At 41.3% G+C, this 21,548-nt stretch overlaps 1 protein-coding gene across 1 annotated transcript in view; it reads left to right on the top strand.

Moving 5' to 3' along the window:
• Positions 1–20,840, top strand: part of NETO1 (neuropilin (NRP) and tolloid (TLL)-like 1) — a 100,354-nt gene extending 79,514 nt beyond the window's left edge. Inside the window, exons 10-12 of the mRNA XM_010855051.1 lie at positions 16,438–16,551; positions 19,248–19,806; positions 20,780–20,840. Coding sequence (XP_010853353.1) covers positions 16,438–16,551; positions 19,248–19,806; positions 20,780–20,840 — 734 coding nt within the window. The remainder of the gene's footprint in view (positions 1–16,437; positions 16,552–19,247; positions 19,807–20,779) is intronic.
• The last annotated feature ends 708 nt before the right edge of the window (positions 20,841–21,548 follow it).

The raw sequence follows: 21,548 nt of genomic DNA, 5'->3' as shown, positions 1-21,548 counted from the left end.
ACTTCAAGGCCAAATTTGCCTGTTACTCCAGGGAGCTCTTGACTTCCTACTTTTGCATTCCAGTCCCCTATGATGAAAAGGTGATCTTTTGGGGTGTTAGTTCTAGAAGGTCTTGTAGGTTTTCATAAAACCATTCAACTTCAGCTTCTTCAGCATTACTGGTCAGGGCATAGACTTAGATTACTGTGATACTGAATGATTTGCTATGGAAATGAACAGAGATCATACTGTCATTTTTGAGATTGCATCCAAGTACTGCATTTTGGACTCTTTTGTTTACTGTGATGGCTACACCACTTCTTCTAAGGGATTCCTGCCCACAGTAATAGATACAATGGTCATCTGAGTTAGATTCACCCATTCCCGTCCATTTCAGATCACTGATTTCCTGAAATGTCATCGTCCACTCTTGCCATCTCCTGTTTGACCACTTGCCTTGATTCATGGCTGTAACATTCTAGGTTCCTATGCAGTATTGCTCTTTACAGCATCAGACTGTACTTCCATCACCCATCACATCCATAACTGGGTGTTGTTTTTGCTTTGGCTCCATCTCTTCATTCTTTCTGGAGTTACTTCTCCACTGATATCCAGTATCATATTGGGCACCTACCAAACTGGGGAGTTCATCTTTCAGTGTCATACCTTTTTGCTTTTTCATACTGTGCCTAGAGGAGGTGATAGAATTCGAGTTGAGCTATTTCAAATCCCAAAAAATGATGCTGTGAAAGTGCTGCTCTCAATATGCCAGCAAATTTGGAAAACTCAGCAGTGGCCACAGGACTGGAAAAGGGCAGTTTTCATTCCAATCTCAAAGGAAGGCCATGCCAAAGAATGCTCAAATGACCGCACAATTGGACTCATCTCACATGCTAGCCAAGTAATGCTCAAAATTCTCTAAGCCAGGCTTCAACAATACATGAACCGTGAACTTCCAGATTTTAAAGCTGGATTTAGAAAAGGAAGAGGAAGCAGAGATCAAATTGCCAATATTCGCTGGATCATCAAAAAAGCAAGAGAGTTCCAGAAAAACATCTACTTCTGCTTTATTGATTATGCCAAAGCCTTTGACTGTGTGGATCACAACAAACTGTGGAAAATTCTGAAAGAGATGGGAATACCAGGCCACCTGACTGGCCTCCTGAGAAATCTGTATGCAGGTCAAGAAGCAACAGTTAGAACTGGACATGAAACAACAGACTGGTTCCAAATCAGGAAAGGAGTACGTCAAGGCTGTATATTGTCACCCTGCTTATTTAACTTTTATGCAGAGTACATCATGAGAAATGCCAGGCTGGAAGAAGCACAAGCTGGAATCAAGATTGCTGGGAGAAATGTCAATAACCTCAGATGTGCAGATGATACCACCCTTATGGCAGAAAGTGAAGAAGAACTAAAGAGCCTCTTGATGAACATTAAAGAGGAGAGTGAAAAAGTTGGCTTAAAACTCAACATCCAGAAAACTAAGGTCATGGCATCTGGTCCCATCAATTCATGGCAAATAGATGGGGAAACAATGGAAACAATGACAGACTTCATTGTTTTGGGTTCCAAAATCACTGGAGATGGTGACTGCAGCCATGAAATTAAAAGACACTTGCTCCTTGGAAGAAAAGCTATAACCTACCTAGACAGCATATTAAAAAGCAGAGACATTACTTTGCCAACAAAGGTCCATCTAGTCAAAGCTATGGTTTTTCCAGTAGTCATGTATGGATGTGAGATTTGGACTATAAAGAAAGCTGAGCGCCGAAGAATTGATGCTTTTGAACTGTGGTGTTGGAGAAGACTCTTGAGAGTCCCTTGGACTGCAAGGAGATCAATCTAGTTCATCCTAAAGGAAATCAGTCCTGAATATTCATTGGAAGGACTGATGCTGAAGCTGAAACTCCAATACTTTGACTACCTAATGCAAAGAACCCACTCATTGGAAAAGACCCTGATGCTGGGAAAGATTGAAGGCAGGAAGAGAAGAGGACAACAGAGGATGAGATGGTTGGATGGCATCACTGACTCTATGGACATGTGTTTGAGTAAGCTCTGGGGTTTGGTAATGGACAGGGAAGCATGGCATACTGCAGTCCATGGGGTCTCAAAGAGTCGGACATGACTGAGTGACTGAACTGAACTGAACCTCCACCTGATTTACACTTAAATGACTAAGGCTTCTCTGTTCGCTGTCCCCATGGATCCATGTAGGAGACCATCAGTGAAAGATGATTCCGTCATACCAGTGGAGACATTACTGGAGCTGAGAGAGAGCTGGCAGACCTACAGGACAGTTTGCTGAGGGCATCAGGGCAGAGAGGATCCAAATATGACCCTAAAACTTTAGCCTGGAGCTGAGGAGGTGCCATTATTCACATCAGGAGGCTGTGTGAAGGCAGAATTGAGGCAGGGAGTGATTAAGAGGAGTGGGGTGGTAATGTGTTCTGTGAGCCCATCCAGCCATGTACAATTTGAGAAGGTAATTAAGATGCAAAGTGGGGAAGCTATGGAGTCTGAATGCACAAAATAAACCCTTATCTCAGATACAAGTCAGAGCCAGAAGAATGAGCCCCTGAGAATGAAGGCAAACTCAGACTCTTTGGAGAAGAAAATTGCAGCCCACTGCAGTATTCTTGCCTGGAGAATTTCATGGACAGAGGAACCTGGTGTGCTATAGTGCATGGGATCACAAAGAGTCAGACAGGACTGAGTGACTAACGCACACACAAACCCAGATACTCATTTAAGTCTCGGAGACAGAGAGCTTTGGGTGAAGTAGGTGAACAGCTTTACTGCTTTGCCAGGCAAGGGGGCCACAGCAGGCTAATGCCTTCAAAATGTGTCCTGACCTGGAGGGGGAAGTGAGGAGTTTGATTCAAAAAGGGTGTGATCAGCTCATGAACATTGTTCTAATGGGCTGGTGAGGAGTTAAGTGAATATCAGCATCATCAACCTTCCAGTTCCAATCAGTCTGGAGTCGACATGCTGGTAGGCATAGGGGCATCCTGCTGTTAATTTCTCCCACCTGGTGGGGGTTTTAGTATCTGGGAAACAGCTCAGAGATACTGTTAAGTATATCCTTGGAGGGGGAACCTGGACTCTGTCCTTAGGTTGCAACATGTTTCTTCTGACTGTTCCTCTCTTCCCTAATTAGCATCTGTTTAAACCTGCTCCTGGGAACTCAGGGAAGGTCCTGGAGGCTGAATGGAGCCTGTTTCCTGTAATCCAGAAATGGGGGACCGTAAACCCCAATCAGTTTTTAGATGATAAAATGATTTTTTTGAGTTAGTTTTTTTTTTTTAAGTTATTTATTTATTTTTGGCTATGCGGGATCTTTGTTACCTTGAGGGCTTTTCTCTAGTTGTGCTTGGTTGTTCAGTCCTAAGTCGTGTCCAACTCTTTGTGACCCCATAGACCCTCCAGAATCCTCTGTCCATGAGGTTCTCCTGGCAAGAATACTGGAGTGGGTTCTCTGCATCCTCTAAGGACACAATTTGCATTCTCATAGTCATTTACATTACCAACGGTATTCCACGACTTAGCTCAGAGACACTGGAATGAAACCTGAAGGTTGTAGCAAAGGGCACACTGAATAGGAAATTTTTTTTTTTTTTGGTGGGGGCGGAGGGGTTGGGCGACTTCAGTTTTTCCCACCAGGAAAAAGGGGAAGAGGTATTCCCACTAGTTTGCACGCTTCTCATTGCGGTGACTTCTCTTTCTGCAACCACAGGCCTAACAGCACAGGCTCGATAATTATGGCGCGTGGGCTTAATTGGTCCTTGCATGTGGGATCTTCCTGGATCAGGGACCGAACCCATGCCTCCTGCATTGGAAGGTGGATTCTTTACCACTGAGCCACCAGGGAAGCCCCAGATGATAAAAATAATTTTTAAAGAAAAATAGGATCAAGCATCACTTCTATTTCCAAGTTTTCTTGATGAAATACAATGTAATTTTGATTTTGAACTGATCTACCAAATGATAGTTTTATTAACCAGAAAGTACAGGTATTTGAAATATCAATGTTTCAGAGAGATATCTGACAGTTTTTATTTGCATTTTGTTTTAATATTCTCTGAGTAGTATTTAGTGGATTTCTGGGCTTGAAAAGAAATGTAGTGGGTGAAGAAGGAAATAACCTGAATAGAATGAACTTTAGTGTTGGTGCGTTAAACAGCAGTTATGAATTAAATATCTTCAGGTTGTGCTAGTGGTAAAGAACCTGCCTGCCAATGCAGGAGGCATAAGAGATGTGGGTTCAGTCCCTGCATCCAGGAAGATGCCCTGGAGAAGGAAATGGCAACCCACTCCAGTGTTCTTGCCTGGAGAATCTCATGGACAGAGGAGTCTGGTAGGCTACAGTCGATGGGGTCTCAAAGAATTGGAAACAACTGAAGCGACTTAGCATGCACCTAATTACAGAATTGGAACAGTACTTAGAGCATGTGACATGATACTTAAAAATGATGACAGATCTATGATTAACACTATAAAATATATGTTTTGTGATTATCATATTTTTAAATAAATTTAATTTGGGGTGTTTGATTGCCCTTCTTCCTCTTGTCCTCCTTTACCTAATTCAAATATGCCAAAAAATTCATTTTGTTGTCTCTTGATCAAGTTTTTATTCCTTAACAATCAGCCATGTATAGATGTAAAGGTTATTTGTCTCAGATACATTCATAATATAAGCATCTGGAAAGATTGAATCACTATTTCACCAAAAAATGGTAAATGCTTGCCACCTAATGGTAAGAATAGGAACATAAGAGGATTTAAAAATATCAACAAAAAATAATTTCCAAAAGAAAGAAATGAATTCAGTGAAATATGTAGTTCATTATCTTTGAATATAATAAAATATAAATATTATTTGAAAGCTACTCTTTTACTTCTTAAAATTTGAAAGATAAAATAGACTTGTTTGGATTAACATTTGACTTTTTTTCATGAAAAATCATCAGATTTTCCCAGTCATAAAAGTAACTATTTGTGTGTATATGTATATATGAAAAAGTTTCCCAGCAAAACCCAAATATAACTTATAAATATCCTAGAGGCAATGGCAACCCACTCCAGTACTCTTGCCCAGAAAATCCCATGGACGGAGGAGCCTGGTGGGCTGCAGTCCCTAGGGTCGCGAAGAGTCGTACACGACTGAGCAACTTTACTTTCAGTTTTCACTTTCATGCATTGGAGAAGGAAATGGCAACCCACTCCAGTATTCTTGCCTGGAGAATCTCAGGGACAGAAGAGCCTGGTGGGCTGCTGTCTATGGGGTCGCACAGAGTCGGACACGACTGAAGCGACTTAGCAGCAGCAGCAGCAGCAGAGATAGTCATTGCTAGCATTTTAGCTTAATATTTCCAGTAAAGGTTTTCATATATATATATATATATATATTTGCATGTGAGACTATAATTTAAAACAATTTTCATCCTATTTTCCACCCAACTTTACACCTCAGTAGTTTCCCTCCTACTACTCCATGACACCTTAAGAATTAAGAATCCTACCACTATAATGATTTTTGAACATTGGGACAACACTTGCCAAACTTTTGTTTTTGAGTTTGTGTGTGTATGTGTTGTCTCTTAAGAAGTATACAAATAAAATTGGAGATAGTTGGATTAAACACGGTTAAACATACACTTTTTCGGCAGGGAGGATCACTAGAAGGGTAACGCCAGGAGGTCATCTTGGGATATGGTGCTGTGGTGGATCCTAAAACCAGGGAAACCAGAGTCTCACATGCAGCCACTACCAGCATCTAGGAGGCAGCTGGCCTTAGGTCAGTCACATAGCTTCATTTGCCTTGAACTTCAAGAAGGAGCATTTTGTCTGCAGATAACAGAATATATGGGGCTTCCTTGGTGGCTCAGTGGTAGAGAATCCTCCTGCCAATGCAGCAAACTGCTGTTTGACCCCTGGATCAAGAAGATCCCCTGGAGAAGGAAATGGCAACCCACTCCAGTATTCTTGCCTGGGAAATCTCATGGACAGAGAAGCCTGGCGGGCTACAGTCCATGAGATCGCAAAAGAGTCAGACATAATTTAGCGACTAAACAACAGCAACCTGTCTCCCTGTTCTATAGACGTGGTAACTGAGTGAGTATTGTTGAAAAAAGTGATCTCTCCTTAGGGATTATCACTCCTTAAGTCTGAGTTGCTGCCCTGTCCTCTGTAGTGTTTAGTACCCTACAACCCCAGGACCAAGTGCCTGAAGAAGCACTCTCTAAGCTTCAAGTTCATGGACAATTAACCTGGTCCAAAAGGGTGCTTTACACAATCGTCTTTATCTGTCCATGCAGGAGAGAAGAGGAAACAGTTTGGAAAGACTCAGGGTTAAAATATCCATTTTCTATGTCTAGAAATATCAATCTATGAATGATTAAATCCAGAGCACTGCTGTGCTTACACATAAGGCATCTTTTGGCTCATGGAATATTTCAATACATTCAGTTTCTGGTTTTTCTCAAAAAGAAATACTTAGCGTTAGATTGGATGATAAAATGGTGATGGTTGATAAATCCTTCTGATGAAGTGCAATTGCTACACTCATTATGTCTAAACATGCTTTTAAATAATTCAGAGACCAAATGCAATGCAAATTCTTTCTTCTGTGTACTTGGGTTTTAGCACCAATATGAGGCTATGTTTGCTATTCTGAAATAGCAACCTAGTCCCAGAAATAAGCATATTTCTGATTGTAGGAACTGCCTTTGTGAAATACTTTGAATTTTGAGGGTTACCTTATTAGCTGCATTATTATGTGTCGAGGGAGTGTGTAATTTCCTCAGTTCTGTCTCGCTGTAGCAAAAATTTGAAGCAACAGGTGAATCGGTGTTACAGCTCAGTTTTATTTAGAAAGCAAAGGAAAATACATCCTCGGGCCATGAGGACAGGCTGACCCAAAAGATTAGAAGAGAAGCCCCTGGCTCAGTTTTGGCTCCTCTTTTTATATGTTTTTTTCTTCTCCCCCTGAGCCTGACCTGTATAACCTGGGCTAGCCAGGTGGGCTGTTTGTTCTATCTGAGGTCCTCACTCTGGTCCTCAGACCTTCCTTTGTTCTAGTTTCATGGGATTTTCCCTTATTTGTGTTCCATTTTGTACTCCTTTTTCCTATTCTAACTACTTAACATTCCCCCCTCAAGTGATGGGAGGCCCAATTCTTTGGGAATAGGCACATCAAGGTCTCTCTGGCTCCTTCCTGCTGAACTGGATGGCAAGCATCATTGGACCTCCCCCTCTTGCTAGTCTCAATCCTCAGAGTCCTTATAGTGGTGTCCATCCAAGGGTGAGTGATATTTTCTGTGGCTGTAGTTGTATATGTCCTTGTTAAACTGGCACTGCACGTTGTAGCCTTTTGGCCTGGACAGAGACAAAATGGGTTAGACAATTGATAATATATGGAGCAATCATAAGCAGTATCAATATGGTGATAACAAGGATTAGTAGGGGCATTAACCAACTCCAAATTTCCTCCATGCCAGGAGAAGGATCCCCCAAAAAGAGACTGTAGCCACCCCAAGAACTCTCCAGCTTGTTCTCTGAGGTCCTGTAGGATCTAGAATGTTTTTCTTGAGGACTATGAGACTTTCTTTAACTTAGCTGGAGGTATTTACCCAGAAACAACACATCTCATTCAAGATGGCTCAAGTCCCTCCTTCTTCAGGGATCAGGAGATCTATCTCCTGTCTATTTTGGAGTACAACCCCTGCCAAGCTGTATTGGCTCTTCAGAGCTGTCCTGAGAAATCTTACCCCCAGAAACTTAATTTTGGGGGTGTTCATTAGAATGGCACTCATTTTTAGTCTGAATAGGTATCTGAGATCTCCAGGGCCTCACAGTTGGACTGAGAGCCCTCTTCTGTTTTTTTCCATGGCTTGACTCATGAGTAGTGAATCCAGGAGTTGTGTCCTGGAACCTTGACTGCTGTGAGGGTAGAAAGTATTACAGGGTAGGGGCCCTTCCATGTGGGCTGGAGTGGAGCCTTTGGGGACCCATCTTTCCAGATTTTAATTAGGACTTGAGTCCCTGGAGCATATAGTGGTGGCTCTTCAGAATCTTTAGGGTGCTGGTTGACAAGCATATAAATTGTTGGAATTGTCCGATGGCCCTGGCATAAGACCAGAGGATCTGAGCCTCTGGATCTAGGAAGAAGTCATTGGCATAAACAAAAGGTCTCCCATATAGCATCTCATAAGGACTGAGGCCAACCTGTTTCTTAGGGGCACTATGGGTGTGGAGGAGAGCTATTGGTAAAGCCTCCTTCCATCCCAGTGAGGTCTCCCCGGTTATCTTTTTTATCCCTGATTTTAAGAACTGGTTGGCTCTTTCTACTTTTCCTGAAGACCGACACCTCCAGGCACAATGAAAATAATAAATAATGCCCAATGCTTTAGAGACCCCTTAGGTGACCTTATAAGTAAATGATGTCCCATTGTTATTTTGTAATGACCCAGGCAGACCAAATCTTGTAATGATTTCATGGAGCTTTTTTTTTGTTTGTTTGTTTTTACCACCTCCTCAGGCTTCTCAGTCCAGGTGGGAAAGCCTTCAATCCATCCTGTGAATATATCTATCATGACTAATAGGTATTTATACCCTTAAGAAACTGGCCTCTGGGTGAAGTCCATCAGCCTGCCTCCTGGTTAGGTCCCACGTCGTTGGATGGGCTGGGGTTTTCAAGCTCCTCAGGGGTTGTTTAATTGGCAAGTGTGATGAGAAGAAACCACTTGCCTTGTAGTTGTTTGGAGGCCTGTTCCTCTGAAGGACCTTTCTAGTAATCTTTGGAGTGCCTTCTCCCCTAAATGAGTGGTGGCATGTAGGGAGTTAACTAACTTCCATTGGAGGGTCCAGGCAGAAAAAGGAGTCCTTCCTTTTGGAACCACCCCATATGATCCTCTTGAAGGCCTTCACTCTTAGCTTTAAGAGTCTCACTTTCAGTATATGATGGAGTTTCTGGTAAATTAGTCTCTGGAACTAAGGTGGCAACCCGTATTAGGTCGTTGTTCTGTAACGCTGCTCTCTTAGCAGCTTAATCAGCTGGTTGGTTCCCTCGTGCCACTTCATGCTCCCTTTTTAGTGTCCTTTACAGTGGGAGACTGAAACCTCAGTGGGCAGATGAACTGCCTCTAAGAGCCTGAGGATTTGATCACCATATTTGACTGGGGACAGTTGGGTGGCCAAGTGGCCTCTGTCTTTCCAAATAGCTGCATGTGCATGTAGCACCAGAAAGGCATACTTGGAGTCGGTGTAAATGGCTACTCTTTTTCCTTTTCCCAGCTCTAAAGCTTGAGTCAGGGCCATAAGCTCAGCTAATTGGGCTGAAGTACCTGGTGGCAAAGGCTTAGCCTCTGTGGTCTCTAAATTGGAGACTACTGCATACCCGGCTCTTCTTTTTCCATCTAAGACAAGGCTGCCTCATCAGTGTGCCAGATTTCCTCAGGATTGGTCAGAGGATCTTCTGATAATCCCTCTTGGGGTTTTGTCCAGTGGTCCGAGGTTTCTAGGCAACAGTGAAAGGGGAGAGAGGCCTCGGGGGTAGGCAGGAGGGTGGCTGGGTTAAAAACCTCACAAGTGGATATAGTGAGACCTGGATTTTCCATCAGCTCTACTTGATATCTGAGGCTCTATCAGACATCCATAAATGGCCTCTCCCATTCAGGAGTTGTTTCACTTGGTGGCTGATAAAAATAGTTTGCCCCCAAAAGAAAGTTTTAAAGTATCTTCTATCAGGACTGCAATAGGAAAAATCTCTTCCCAATAAGGGAGTAGGACACTCAGGGACCAAGAAACTGATGGGAAAATAGTTGTCCATCCCAGCAACAAAGAAGTGCTCAGGTGAATCTTTTTGTAATTGTTTTTCCTGTAGCACTCAAAATTGTACAGGTTTAGGGGGAGAAGGCTGTGAAGCTGGAGGTCAGGAAAGAGTAGGTAGCCCCTGTATCAACCAAGAAATTTTTGAATCTACCTGCCACATACAGTTGCACTCTTGGCTCCAGTCCTGTTGATGATTATCTGTGACAGGCAGGCTGGCTGGAGCGGGCCACTTCAGTCCTCTTGAACCATCATGAGGGAAGGCTTGGCACTTGACCTTGAGACTCTTGAGTCCTGAGGCCAGAGTGCCACCCAAGTCCCAATTAATGGCATTTGTAGCGAGCCGTTTTATGAGACTTGTCATGGTTTTGACACTCTTTGGCCTACTGTCGCGTCTGTCTACAGATTAGGCATTTGCCCTGTGCCTTGTCCTTCAAGGACTCGGGGTTTGCCATAGGGCTTCCCTGGAGGGTGGCCAGCATCTGAGCATGACTTGTCTCTTTCCTTCTCTCCTTCTTCTGGGCCTTGGCCTCTCTCTCCTGTTCTCTTTTATAAAAGGTATTGGTGGCTATCTGGACTGTCTCATCTGAAAAGGCAGCAGGGTCCTGCTACTGAAGCTGCTGCAACTTTATCCTGATACCTGATGTACATAGGGACAGGAATGTGTCCTTTAAAATCACCTGTCCCTTGTAAGAGTCTAAGTCCAAATTGGTAAACTTTTGGAGGGTCTCTTTTAGACTTTGCAGAAAAGCAATGGGATTCTCGCTGGACTCCTCAGTTATTGCTGAGACCAGGCACAGTCCCAACTAACAGGCCTCCTTCTATTTCCATGGGTGGACTTCCTTAGGGGTGAGTCTTTCTGAAGCTTATCCTACCCAGTATTGTTGCAACCTCAGAGCCGGGCATCCTGAGTCAGGGTGCAGATCCCCAGGTAGGTTGAGGCATGTCGGCCTCCAGAGAATTGATTCCCTGGGCAGGTCGAGGCATGTTGACTTTCTGGGACCCCAGGCTGGTGGATCCCCAAGCAAGCTGAGGCATGCCAACCTCCCAGGGAGCAGATCCCTAGGCAGGTCGAGGCAGGTTGACCTCCTGGGATCCCCAGGCTGGAGTTGGGCATCTCAAAGGTCTCCAGCATGACCAGTGCTGGGAAGAATTAAGGGGTTGTAATCTTAACTCTATGCTGGTTTGTCCACTGCAGATGGGAATAGATACTATGATGTAAAGCAATCCAAGACTGTGCCCTGAGACTGGGAACCTGGTAAAACAGCCATAAGCCTTATCCTCTTATTGCTCTGAGGAAATGTAAGTCACTGTTTTCTTCCCCTAGTCCTCCATAAGAGCAGTTTAGGGTGTTTCCAGTGGTAAACATTTTATTGTCATAGATCCACTTTAGGTAATAACAGAAGTAATGACAAAAGAGTGGGTTATCTGGTCCTGTTAGGGGCCTTAAGAGTATTTTAATAATAGTCTGGGTGGAGCAATGTTGCCTACAAGGGGGCAGAGTCCTGGTTGTAGGAGTTATGAAGTGGCTTAAGAACAAATTGATAAGAGGCAACAAACTAGATGTTCCATAAAAGTGGAGTGGAGATTTGATCCAGGGGTATGTCTCCTATGTAACTTTAGGAGAAGCATGGTAAGGATTTGGATCCAAATGGCCTGCAGGGCTAACTCCCCAAATGGCGAACATTATCCCTATAAACCCAGTTGCCCTTGAAGAGATGCCACCAATAGATGGGCTTTTAGCAGGCATTGTGTGCCTGTCATCTGCCCTAGTGGGTTCACTGAGAAATGCTGTTGATGCACATGTCGTAAGAAGCATGGAAGATGAAGGCCTGAATGTCTAGAGAGATTGGATTTTATACGGTATTTCTCTCCCAAGGGCCAGCTATTTTCTGGTTGTCCCTGCAGAAGATTGGAAAGGCAACATTGTGAGCCCAGAAGGGGCTCAGGAAAATAGCATAAAACAGGAGGGAAGGGGGCAGGGCCCAACTTTTTAAAAATGACAAAGCCCAAGGGCATAACATAAACCAGTTAAAATCAGATGGGTCCAAGATGACTAGTCAAATTCAACTAAACCTTGATCCTCAATCCACAAGCTAAATGACACACCCAGAGGCACCAGCACAGTTCCAAGGCACTGTCAAGAGACTGAGGAGCGGGTGGTTCCCCAATTGTTGGAATGATCCTCCCACTCATTAGCATATGAAATCACCCAGCCCACAGAAACTAACCACATCTTATTCCACAGCCGCTCCCCTCTGTGATGGCCCACACTCTGAGTGTACTTCTCTCTGAATCCAAACAAAGCCATGTCTTACCTATCACTGTGTCTCTCACTGAGTTTTTTTCAATAAGGCATCAAGAGCCTGAGCTTCATTAGGTCCTGAAGCCAGGCACAATGGATTTTGGCCAGTCTCAAGTCCCAGTTGGACATGAGTAAGTGACTAAGCATAGCACAGAGTCCCTGCCACGAGGGTTTGAGTCCCAATCTTAGCTAAATGCCTTCAGGTACAACTTTCAGAAATGGAAAGATGATGACTTAGCCAATACTTTGTAAGCAGTGGCATAGGTGGAGAGAGGAGCTGAAGGACAGGAGGAGAAAGCAGTGGGGAAAACGTGCTGAGGAACCCCCTTCATAACCTGCCAGAAAATCTGCTAAATACCTGATCTGTGCTCACAGTTTTCATTGGCCTGATCCTTGGAAATAAGTAGATTTCTGATCATAGAAGCTGCCTGTGTGAAATACTTTGAATTTTGAGGATTACTTTATTAGCTGCCACTTTATTATGTGTCGGGGGAGTGTGTAATTTCCTCGGTTCTGTCTCACTGCAGCAAAAATTTGAAGCAATGGATGAATCAGTGTTACAGCTCAGTTTTATTTAGAAAGCAAAGGGAAATACATCCTTGGGCCATGAGGGTGGGACAACCCAAAATTTGCGAAGAGAAGCCCCTGGCTCAATTTTGCCTCCTCTTTTTATATTTTTTCTCCTCCTCCTGAGCCTGCTGTATGTAAACTGGGATAGCCAGAAGGGCTGTTTGTTTTACCTGAGGTCCTCACTCAGGTCCATGGACCTTCCTTTGTTCTATTTTCACGGGCTTTTCCCTCCTTTGTATTTTAGCCACCACCATTTTGGACTTCTTTTTCCTATTCTAACTACCTAACGTAAGTAAAACTTGATTTCTTCCAGATAATTTTAGGAAATAAGGGGGTTGGTTTTTTAAGAGACAATCACTTTTGACAATGTATATTGAATTTCCAAGTAGAATAAATCTTCTAAAAATTGATAGAATATGTGCTTTTTCAGCAGTAGTCAGAGAACCAAATGAATGAATGAGATTTAGTTGCTGAGAATATCACAATTTCTATTGTATTTGAAGACTTGACCTGGAGGGTTAATTCTCCACCAATAATCACACTTGCAAGAATCGTCTCTCTCTGGGATATTCAGAGCTAAATTGGCCAGCTAAACTTTTGTTCACTGATATTAAATTAATTAAAATATCTGTTAATTCTTTACTACAACCCTAGAAATTTTAACCCACCGAAAGTGAAAGTGAAAGTGATGTCGCTCAGTCGTGTCTGACTCTTTGCGACCCCACGGACTGTAGCCTACCACGCTCCTCCATCCATGGGATTTTCCAGGCAAGAGTACTGGAGTGGATTGCCATTTCCTTCTCCAATTAACCCACTAAGAAATTAAAAATACTTTTTTTTTGTTAAAAAAAAAAAGCATGTCCATAGCCTTAAAGAACTCATGGGGAAAGATGAAAAACTTATACTAAGTGTTAAACTCTTTTAAAAATTAAAAGTAGAATAGGATTTAAGGCAAAGATAACTTTCTAATAGATTGGAATGATATTTCAAAACTCTATAGATAATTTAATTCTGATAGGATTTGGATAGCAGAGTAGAGATGGAGTTTTTCTAGGACAGAGAGAGAGGGAGGGAACAGTGTGGCCAATGAACCAAAGATCTCAGGAGCATGTGGAGAGCAATGGGAAGTGCTCATGGGCTGAGTGTATGTATGTCCCCAGACATCCTTGAAGGGACCGTGAGAACATACATTGATTTGGGAGGCAGGAAGGTGCCATTTAGTTTTTTTTTTTTTTTAGCAGGAGGTAAAAATAAGAATCTTTAATGAACTCCTGTGCATTCACATTTTAGATGAGAGAAATGTCCAGATGTACAATATGAAGACAATTCAGAATCCAATTCTATTTTGTTTTTGGTGTCTATGAGACAAAATTCATTTTTGTTCAAGGAGTAGAAGCTACGATCATTTGTTTCTTAGCCACTGCACAGCCTGCTTATTTGTTTGTGTTTGTTGTTTGCCTGTCAGTTCTGTAAATGTTAGTGAAGGTGAGGAAGGAAAAATGAAACAGTAGTGGAATAGTAATTGTTTTGCAAGTGAGGATGGTTTCAATTAACTGGCATATTTGCATAATTATGTCATGTAATGTGTCAGGAATATGATTTATTGACAGTCCTAGATGCCCTGTTCCATTCCCAGTCAAACCACCAATATTTAATGATAACTGACTGACACATTGATGTTTTGTAAGACATTTTTGAGACTCATTAAGTAGCAGAAACAGAAACAACATCGCTTTTGGAGAATTTGGAATCCAAATCTTTAGTGCCCTTACTAAGCTACTGTTCTACCTCACTGGTACAGAATGCAACGCCATCTTTACCTGTATATTTAAAATTTTAAAAGCAAGCCCATCCTATTTAATAGTAATTCTAATAATTTTTCCACCTCTTTCTGCAAGGTCAAAGCATATTTATGGTCTTTTAAAGGTATTCTTTACTTGATGGATTAGCTGTACTTTCAAAACCACTGCAATTTATCAGGTAGTAAGTGTTTTTTGCATTTTGCAGCTGCTCTAATCTATTTGCAGAAAACTCCTTTTTTGTTCTGTGTACACATTTTGACAACATTCATTATCTGCTAAACAGACCATATTGGTTCTGCAAAATAGTTGACTACAGAAATTCAAATTTGTTCTATACTGAAAAGCAGACTTTTGCAGTAATAGATTGGATCATTACATTTTGCATTATAAAAGCTTTACACCATGTTGAAAGCAGGAGTCAAAGAAGATGTTAAGCCTGATACTTTTCAAAATGACTACTGCATCTGCATCTTTTCTACTCTTTAATACTGTTTTTCAAAATGACAATTACATCTTTTTTATTATTTAACAAGGGATTTAGAGGCAAACCAAGCAGAAGGAAGAAGAAACTCTCCTGGGATCTTGGATGAGGGGGACAGCAGGGGGGGTGGGGAAGGGCTTGGAGAGTCAGAGGAATGCCTAGTTCAAGTTGTGTTGCTTTTGATTTTCAAGACTTGATCATTTAAAGAAAGTATTCCTCTGGGAACGTTAAAATATTTTAACTTACCTTATGTAAAACATTTTCCCAACAATTTTGATTAATATAGAAAACACATTTAAAGAAGATAACTTTCCTTAAAAAAAAACCCACAACATGTGGTTTTGAAGGTGAAGATTATAATATGACTGCACTGCTTAGATAATACTGATCACTGATAAAAACTTTACTGATTGATGAACCACTGTAAATTTTGTGTTTTGAATCTAATGGATTTTTCTGGGGATACCTGTCCTGAAAATGGTTATGGAACTATTATTGACAAAAATAAACACTAAAACTACATTTTATGAGATGTGGATGATTAAAAAGGCAAAAACAAAAATTACTTTATAGCCCTGTCTGTAATTCATAGTGTAGTATTACTCTAGAGATTTGTTATAAGTAACCAATTATTATATAATGAAAGAAATGTATTTTTGTAATATTGAAGTCATATCTAACATTAGAATTTGTTTTATTAGACTCATCACTAGTTCTTGTATTTTTATAACCAAGTTACATAATTCTTAGAGTTCTTACTTTATCCAACGTGAATTATAATCTGGAGATCATTGGCCATCGTACCTAAAGTTAGTAGAATGTGTGAAATATAGGCCAAGTAGACTAATTTCATTACCATATTACATGCTAAATGTCAGTGAGAATGATATGTATTTTTCTTATGTTGTTCAAGATAAATTTTCCCTTGTTCTGAATTTCCATGATATTCCTTGCTTCTTTTGTATGCTTAAATAATATCATAGGGTTTGGTTTAGTATATAGTTTCTTCATTAGTATTTTGTAAGCATACACTTTCCAAAGTATTTCAATATTTCCATTAAACTAAAAATTTTTTGAACAGGATAGTTAAATTTATACATACAGAATTTCAGTGTAAAACATAATGTTATGCTTGTGGTCATCAGTGAAGTTTCACTAAATAAATGCACAGTTAAAAAAAAAAAAAGAACTCACATTGATAAAGTGCTTCATTTTTATGATGGAAAATCTCCTGTGCCAGTTTTATAAGCTGAACACATCTAGAAGAATGCCAGCTCTGTTAGTAGCACAAGAAATAATTACCGCTATGGCAACACTTCTGCAAATGGAATGTTGGTCTTATCATTTATCTCAACTTGATGGCAAATTATCATACTAATCTTTTTTGTTTCTAGGTTTGTGATGTGAGTGCTTTACAACTGAACATCAGTTAAAACTGTTTCCTTCATTTTTTTCTTCTCTTTTAGCTCCCTGTGAAGGCAATACTTTCTTCTGCCACAGTAACATGTGTATTAACAATACGTTGGTATGCAACGGACTCCAGAACTGTGTGTACCCTTGGGATGAAAATCATTGTAAAGGTAATCATGAGTCCCTGGACTTGGCAAAATCTCTCTATCTGTAGTGTGGGAAGAAGCTTATCCAACGTTTGTATGCATCAGTCGATCTTAAAAATAGATTGTATATTGGCTTTACCAACTTCCTATATGTTTTAGAATTGATTTGTAGGCTTTTTTCTTGGCTTTTATTCTTGTTGTTTTTGCATTCCTTAACACACAATGAACTGTCTTTTACACTTGAATGGGCTTCCCTGGTGGCTCAGATGGTAAAGAATCTGCCTTCAATGTGGGAGACCCAGGTTCGATCCCTGGAAAGGGAAGATCCCCTGGAGAAGGGAATGGCTACCCTCTCCAGTATTCTTGCCTGGAGACTCCCATGGACAGAGATGCTCATTGGCTAATCGCCCTTCTGGAGCTGCAGCACCATGGACTGGCCACTGGAGCTTCTCAAGCCAAGTTGGGATTCTTATCAGAAGCTCCCTCGTCAGTGGCTACACCTCTCCATCAACCCCAGTCTGTCTTCACGGGACATTGTGCATATACTCTAGAGGTGAAAGTGTATCCAAGGAACCTTAGGGCCCTCAGGTACCTAAAGCCGCTTACCTCGACTTCAGTTTTCCTACTGAAATGCTTTGTTTCCTTTCCAATGAGAATATCTTCCTTTGATCCAACCTCCTTCTCTGGCCTGTACACAAAGGTTTGTTTACATAAAGAGCTGAGACTGAAGCTCCAGTATTTTGGCCACCTGATGTGAGAAACTGACTCACTGGAAAAGACCCTGATACTGGGAAAAATTGAGGGCAGGAGAAGAAGGGGGTGACAGAGGATGAGATGGTTAGATGGCATCACTGACTCAATAGCCATGAATTTGAGCAAACTCCGGGAGATGGTGAAGGACAGGGAAGCCTGGCATTCTGCAGTCCATGGGGTCTTGGAGTCAGACACAACTTAGCAACTGAATAACAAAACTCTTGGCTTGGTTATGAATGATGCAATTTTGGTTAAGTTCAAAGTACCACATACCCTCTTCTGTTCAGATCTTATATTCACCAATTTGCAAAGGAAAAAAAAAAAAAAAACAAGCAAATAACTGTCCATACTTAAAGTCCAGTGTGTGTGTGCACACTCAGTTGCTCAGTTGTGGCTGACTCTTTTTCAACCCCAGGGACTGTAGCCCACCAGGCTCCTCTGTCCATGGCATTTCCCAGGCAAGAATACTGGAGCAGGTTGCCACTTCCTCCACAAGGGATCTTCCCAACCCAGGGACTGAACCTGCCATCTCTTGCATCTCCTGCAATGGGAGGTGGATTCTTTACTACTATGCCACCCGGGCAGCCCTAAAGTCCAATATCTTCTATTAAAATATTGAAGCAGAGAGCCATTACCACAGTACCTATTGCTCACAGAATCAACAAGAAAAGCAGACCTGGCAACAGTTATTTAGAGGACGTGGGCAATGATCCGTGTTGTGTTCAAGGAACCACTTTGGAATGGAAGGGGGTTAAATGTTTTGTGAAGACCCTCATGCAGCACTGTTAGAGACTGGCTTTACTTGGTTAAAGCGGATTAGTTGCCATGGTTCTTGTGGCCCACCTCTCTCCAGGGCACCGCCACTCTCTGTGCACTGATGGGAAGGGTGGGATGGAGGCAGGGACAGCGCCTCACTTCTCTGGGAGGAACACTCCCGCTTTATGAATCAGGCCCTGGCTGAGGATGGTGACCGCTGGTCTTCTCAGCTTGCCCTTTCAGATAGTTTCACGCTATGAGTGAGATGGGGCGCGTGTGATTGGAGCCTGGTGTGCTCAACCTGCTGTCCAGGTGTAGAACTTCTATCCTACCAGTGGGGCCTTGGACGGAGGAGGGGAAGGCCCAGCATTGGCCCCCCACTCCTGCCTGGAATGGAGAATCTGCAGGATGGATCTCGGGGGTTGGAAAGAGAGTAGAGAAATGCTGGCGGCTTGCCCTTGCTGGTGGGGTGGGGGGTGCTGTACCTCCAAACTGGGGCCAATAGGGAGAGAAACCATCAGGACGAACTGAGGGTGGAGGAGCTCAAAGGCCACAAGCTCTCCCTGTTCTTAAAGAAATTTAGTAGATTTTCTTGAACGTATGTACCTCTGTTTGCTGTATGCCATTCAATTTCCATAAACTTTAAATGTTACTTTAAAAATTTTTGCCAAAACTGTTTCACTGGGGAAAAGACCCACAGAAATCCTCATGCCAGCATTCCAGAAGTGTCTGTCTTAAAGTGTAATCATAACCTTTTGATATCAGAAAACTGTGAGTTCAGTTATCCACATCAAGAATAAATACAAAACAATATAGGTATGTTCATGTTCCCATGGTGGCATGTGTGAGTTTTCTTACACCAATGAGAAGAAAAAGAATGTACTGTTTTTTTTTAACATGACCAGCTGATTTCCAGATTTTATCCTAAAGGTTTTATGAGACCTTCTCCAAAACATATATTACATTTAAGGGAGCGATGCTGTGCAATGGCGGGGCTGGAGGTGGTGGCTGTTTCTGAGGCTAGCAGATAGGGCTCTTGTGAAATTCTTTGTGTCTTTTAAAGACTTGTTTTACATTTAAGACAGTGAAAATTTTTACGCTCAGCCTATTTCATCTTGAAGTTCTCCATGTACGCTTTGACTGCCATATTAATGCGTGGTGGGTTGTTTCTTGTTTTGTTTGTTTGTTGTTTTCGCTTCCTGGACCTGTAGAAAAGAGGAAGGCCGGGCTGCTGGACCAGCTGACCAACACCAGCGGGACGGTCATTGGCGTGACTTCCTGCATTGTGATCATCCTTATTATCATTTCTGTCATTGTGCAGATCAAACAGCCTCGTAAAAAATATGTCCAAAGGAAATCGGACTTTGACCAGACAGTTTTCCAGGAGGTGTTTGAGCCTCCTCACTATGAGCTGTGCACCCTCAGAGGGACGGGAGCCACAGCTGACTTTGCCGATGTGGCCGACGACTTTGAAAACTACCATAAACTGAGGAGGTCCTCTTCCAAATGCATTCACGACCATCACTGTGGTTCACAACTGTCCAGTGCGAAAGGCAGCCGCAGCAACCTCAGCACGAGAGATGCTTCTGTCTTGACCGAGATGCCCGCACAGCCCATCAAACCCCTCATCCCGCCCATGAACAGAAGGAACATCCTCGTCATGAAACACAACTACTCCCAGGAGGCTGCCGACGCCTGTGACATCGACGAGATCGAGGAGGTGCCCACCACGAGTCACAGGCTGTCCCGCCACGAGAAAGCCGTCCAGCGGTCAGTATCTATAGATTTTTTGATGACAAGTATAACCTGAAGACTGAGATGCTTCCAGCATACCGTGTTCTAGTTTGTCTTCCCATTTCAGTCTCTCTTTCGTTCATGACAAACCGTAGTATTTCAGAGTTTGCCTCTTCTTTTCCTTGTTTCCCTGCTATCTATACCTTTCCTAAATCCCATTTAGGTACATATAGGTGTGCTTACACAGACCAAAGAGATTTTGTTTATTTCTATACGTATATAATATTTATATCTATAAAAGATCTGGTGTTAACTTATATTGCAGATTTATATGGCTAATTTTCTTCCATGTGGTGATAAAGGTTGCTCTCATCAATATTTCTATATTTTAAGATGTGAGATGATATTTGGAATTAATTGCCTTACCAAGGTGGTTAACCCATCTTGCTGAACAATTTTAATGTAAAAATAACATATTTTGCAATATAATGCATTATATTTTTGGTATGAACATTAAAATACTTTTTCCCACATACCACATAATACTTATATTACAAATTGTGTTTGATAGTGTGGTATGCTAAAACCTTAAACATTTATATTTAATTGTGGCAAGGATTAGTAAAAACATTTTCCTTTTGATATGAAGACAATATTATCTATATTGTATTATGAGCCCCCAAATTCATAAAAGTCTTGAGGAAAGAAAATTTAAACTTAGAAAACTAGAAGTTATTTTAAATCCCCAAATCCAATCTACTTTTGTTTTGCTCTGCATGTTTACTAGCATTTAGTTTGTTTTATAAAAGTTCATACTTCCTCCATTCATTATATAACCTCAGAAACCTAGTTTTAGTTGATTAGCTATTTTTGCATGCTGATGGGGAAAAAAAATCTATTTCCACACTTTTATGAATTTTTAGGAATGCTTTTAAGTAAATATTTGTGTGCATATTTATTTTTTTGTGAAGATATTACTTTGTTGAATGAAATAGCCATAACATTCCAGGTTCTGCCTCATTGGGTCTCTAAGCAAACATGAATCTGAATACAACACAACTAGGGTCTAAAAAGAAAATTCAAGGTAAGCAAGTGCCCTTGGCTCCTTCTTCCACTTTGTTGTATTCCGTTTTGTTTCGTTGCAGTCGTCTTGCGGTTTTTTTAGGGAATGTGCTATCTACTCATTATTTCCTGAGATATGTGTTTCATGACATTTCATGATTCGAAACATACTGGATTCAATGCTGATGGATGGATGATTCTTAGTAGAAGTAACTTTAAAATACATGTTAAGATTCTTACCATCAAGCATTAGACTACAATGTAATTTAAAAGGATGTTAAGAAATTAAACTTTATATGCTTTAACTTAAAGATACAAAATTGGTGAACTCTTAAAAGAAATATCAAAAGAAATCCAAGGTTCTCGTAGTTAAAGAATTGAATACTGTCTCAATATAACTGAAGTCAACATATAAAACTGGCAATAATTGTATTAATTTGGCAATATCTACTCAAAACGCATACACTATTTGGTGGTACTGATACAATTTGCACACTCTTATTTTTGCATGAATATGTAGCTTATTTCATCCAAATTAAATGCAGCATGTTATGTCAAATTTTATAATATAAAATTTGAATGCTTGATAATGTAAAACTTTCCATAAATATCAGTCGTCTCTGTGTACATCTATTTTTGTTATCAGGTAACATAATGGCTTTATTTTTAGCACTTAATAGTCTATGTCTCTATTAGACTAATTTGTCTCCAGTTAC

Source organism: Bison bison, unplaced genomic scaffold (genome assembly GCF_000754665.1).
Source record: "Bison bison bison isolate TAMUID 2011002044 unplaced genomic scaffold, Bison_UMD1.0 scf7180017864353, whole genome shotgun sequence".
In the NCBI taxonomy this organism is placed as follows: Eukaryota; Metazoa; Chordata; class Mammalia; order Artiodactyla; family Bovidae; genus Bison; species Bison bison.
This window is presented reverse-complemented; position numbering and strand designations above follow the sequence as displayed.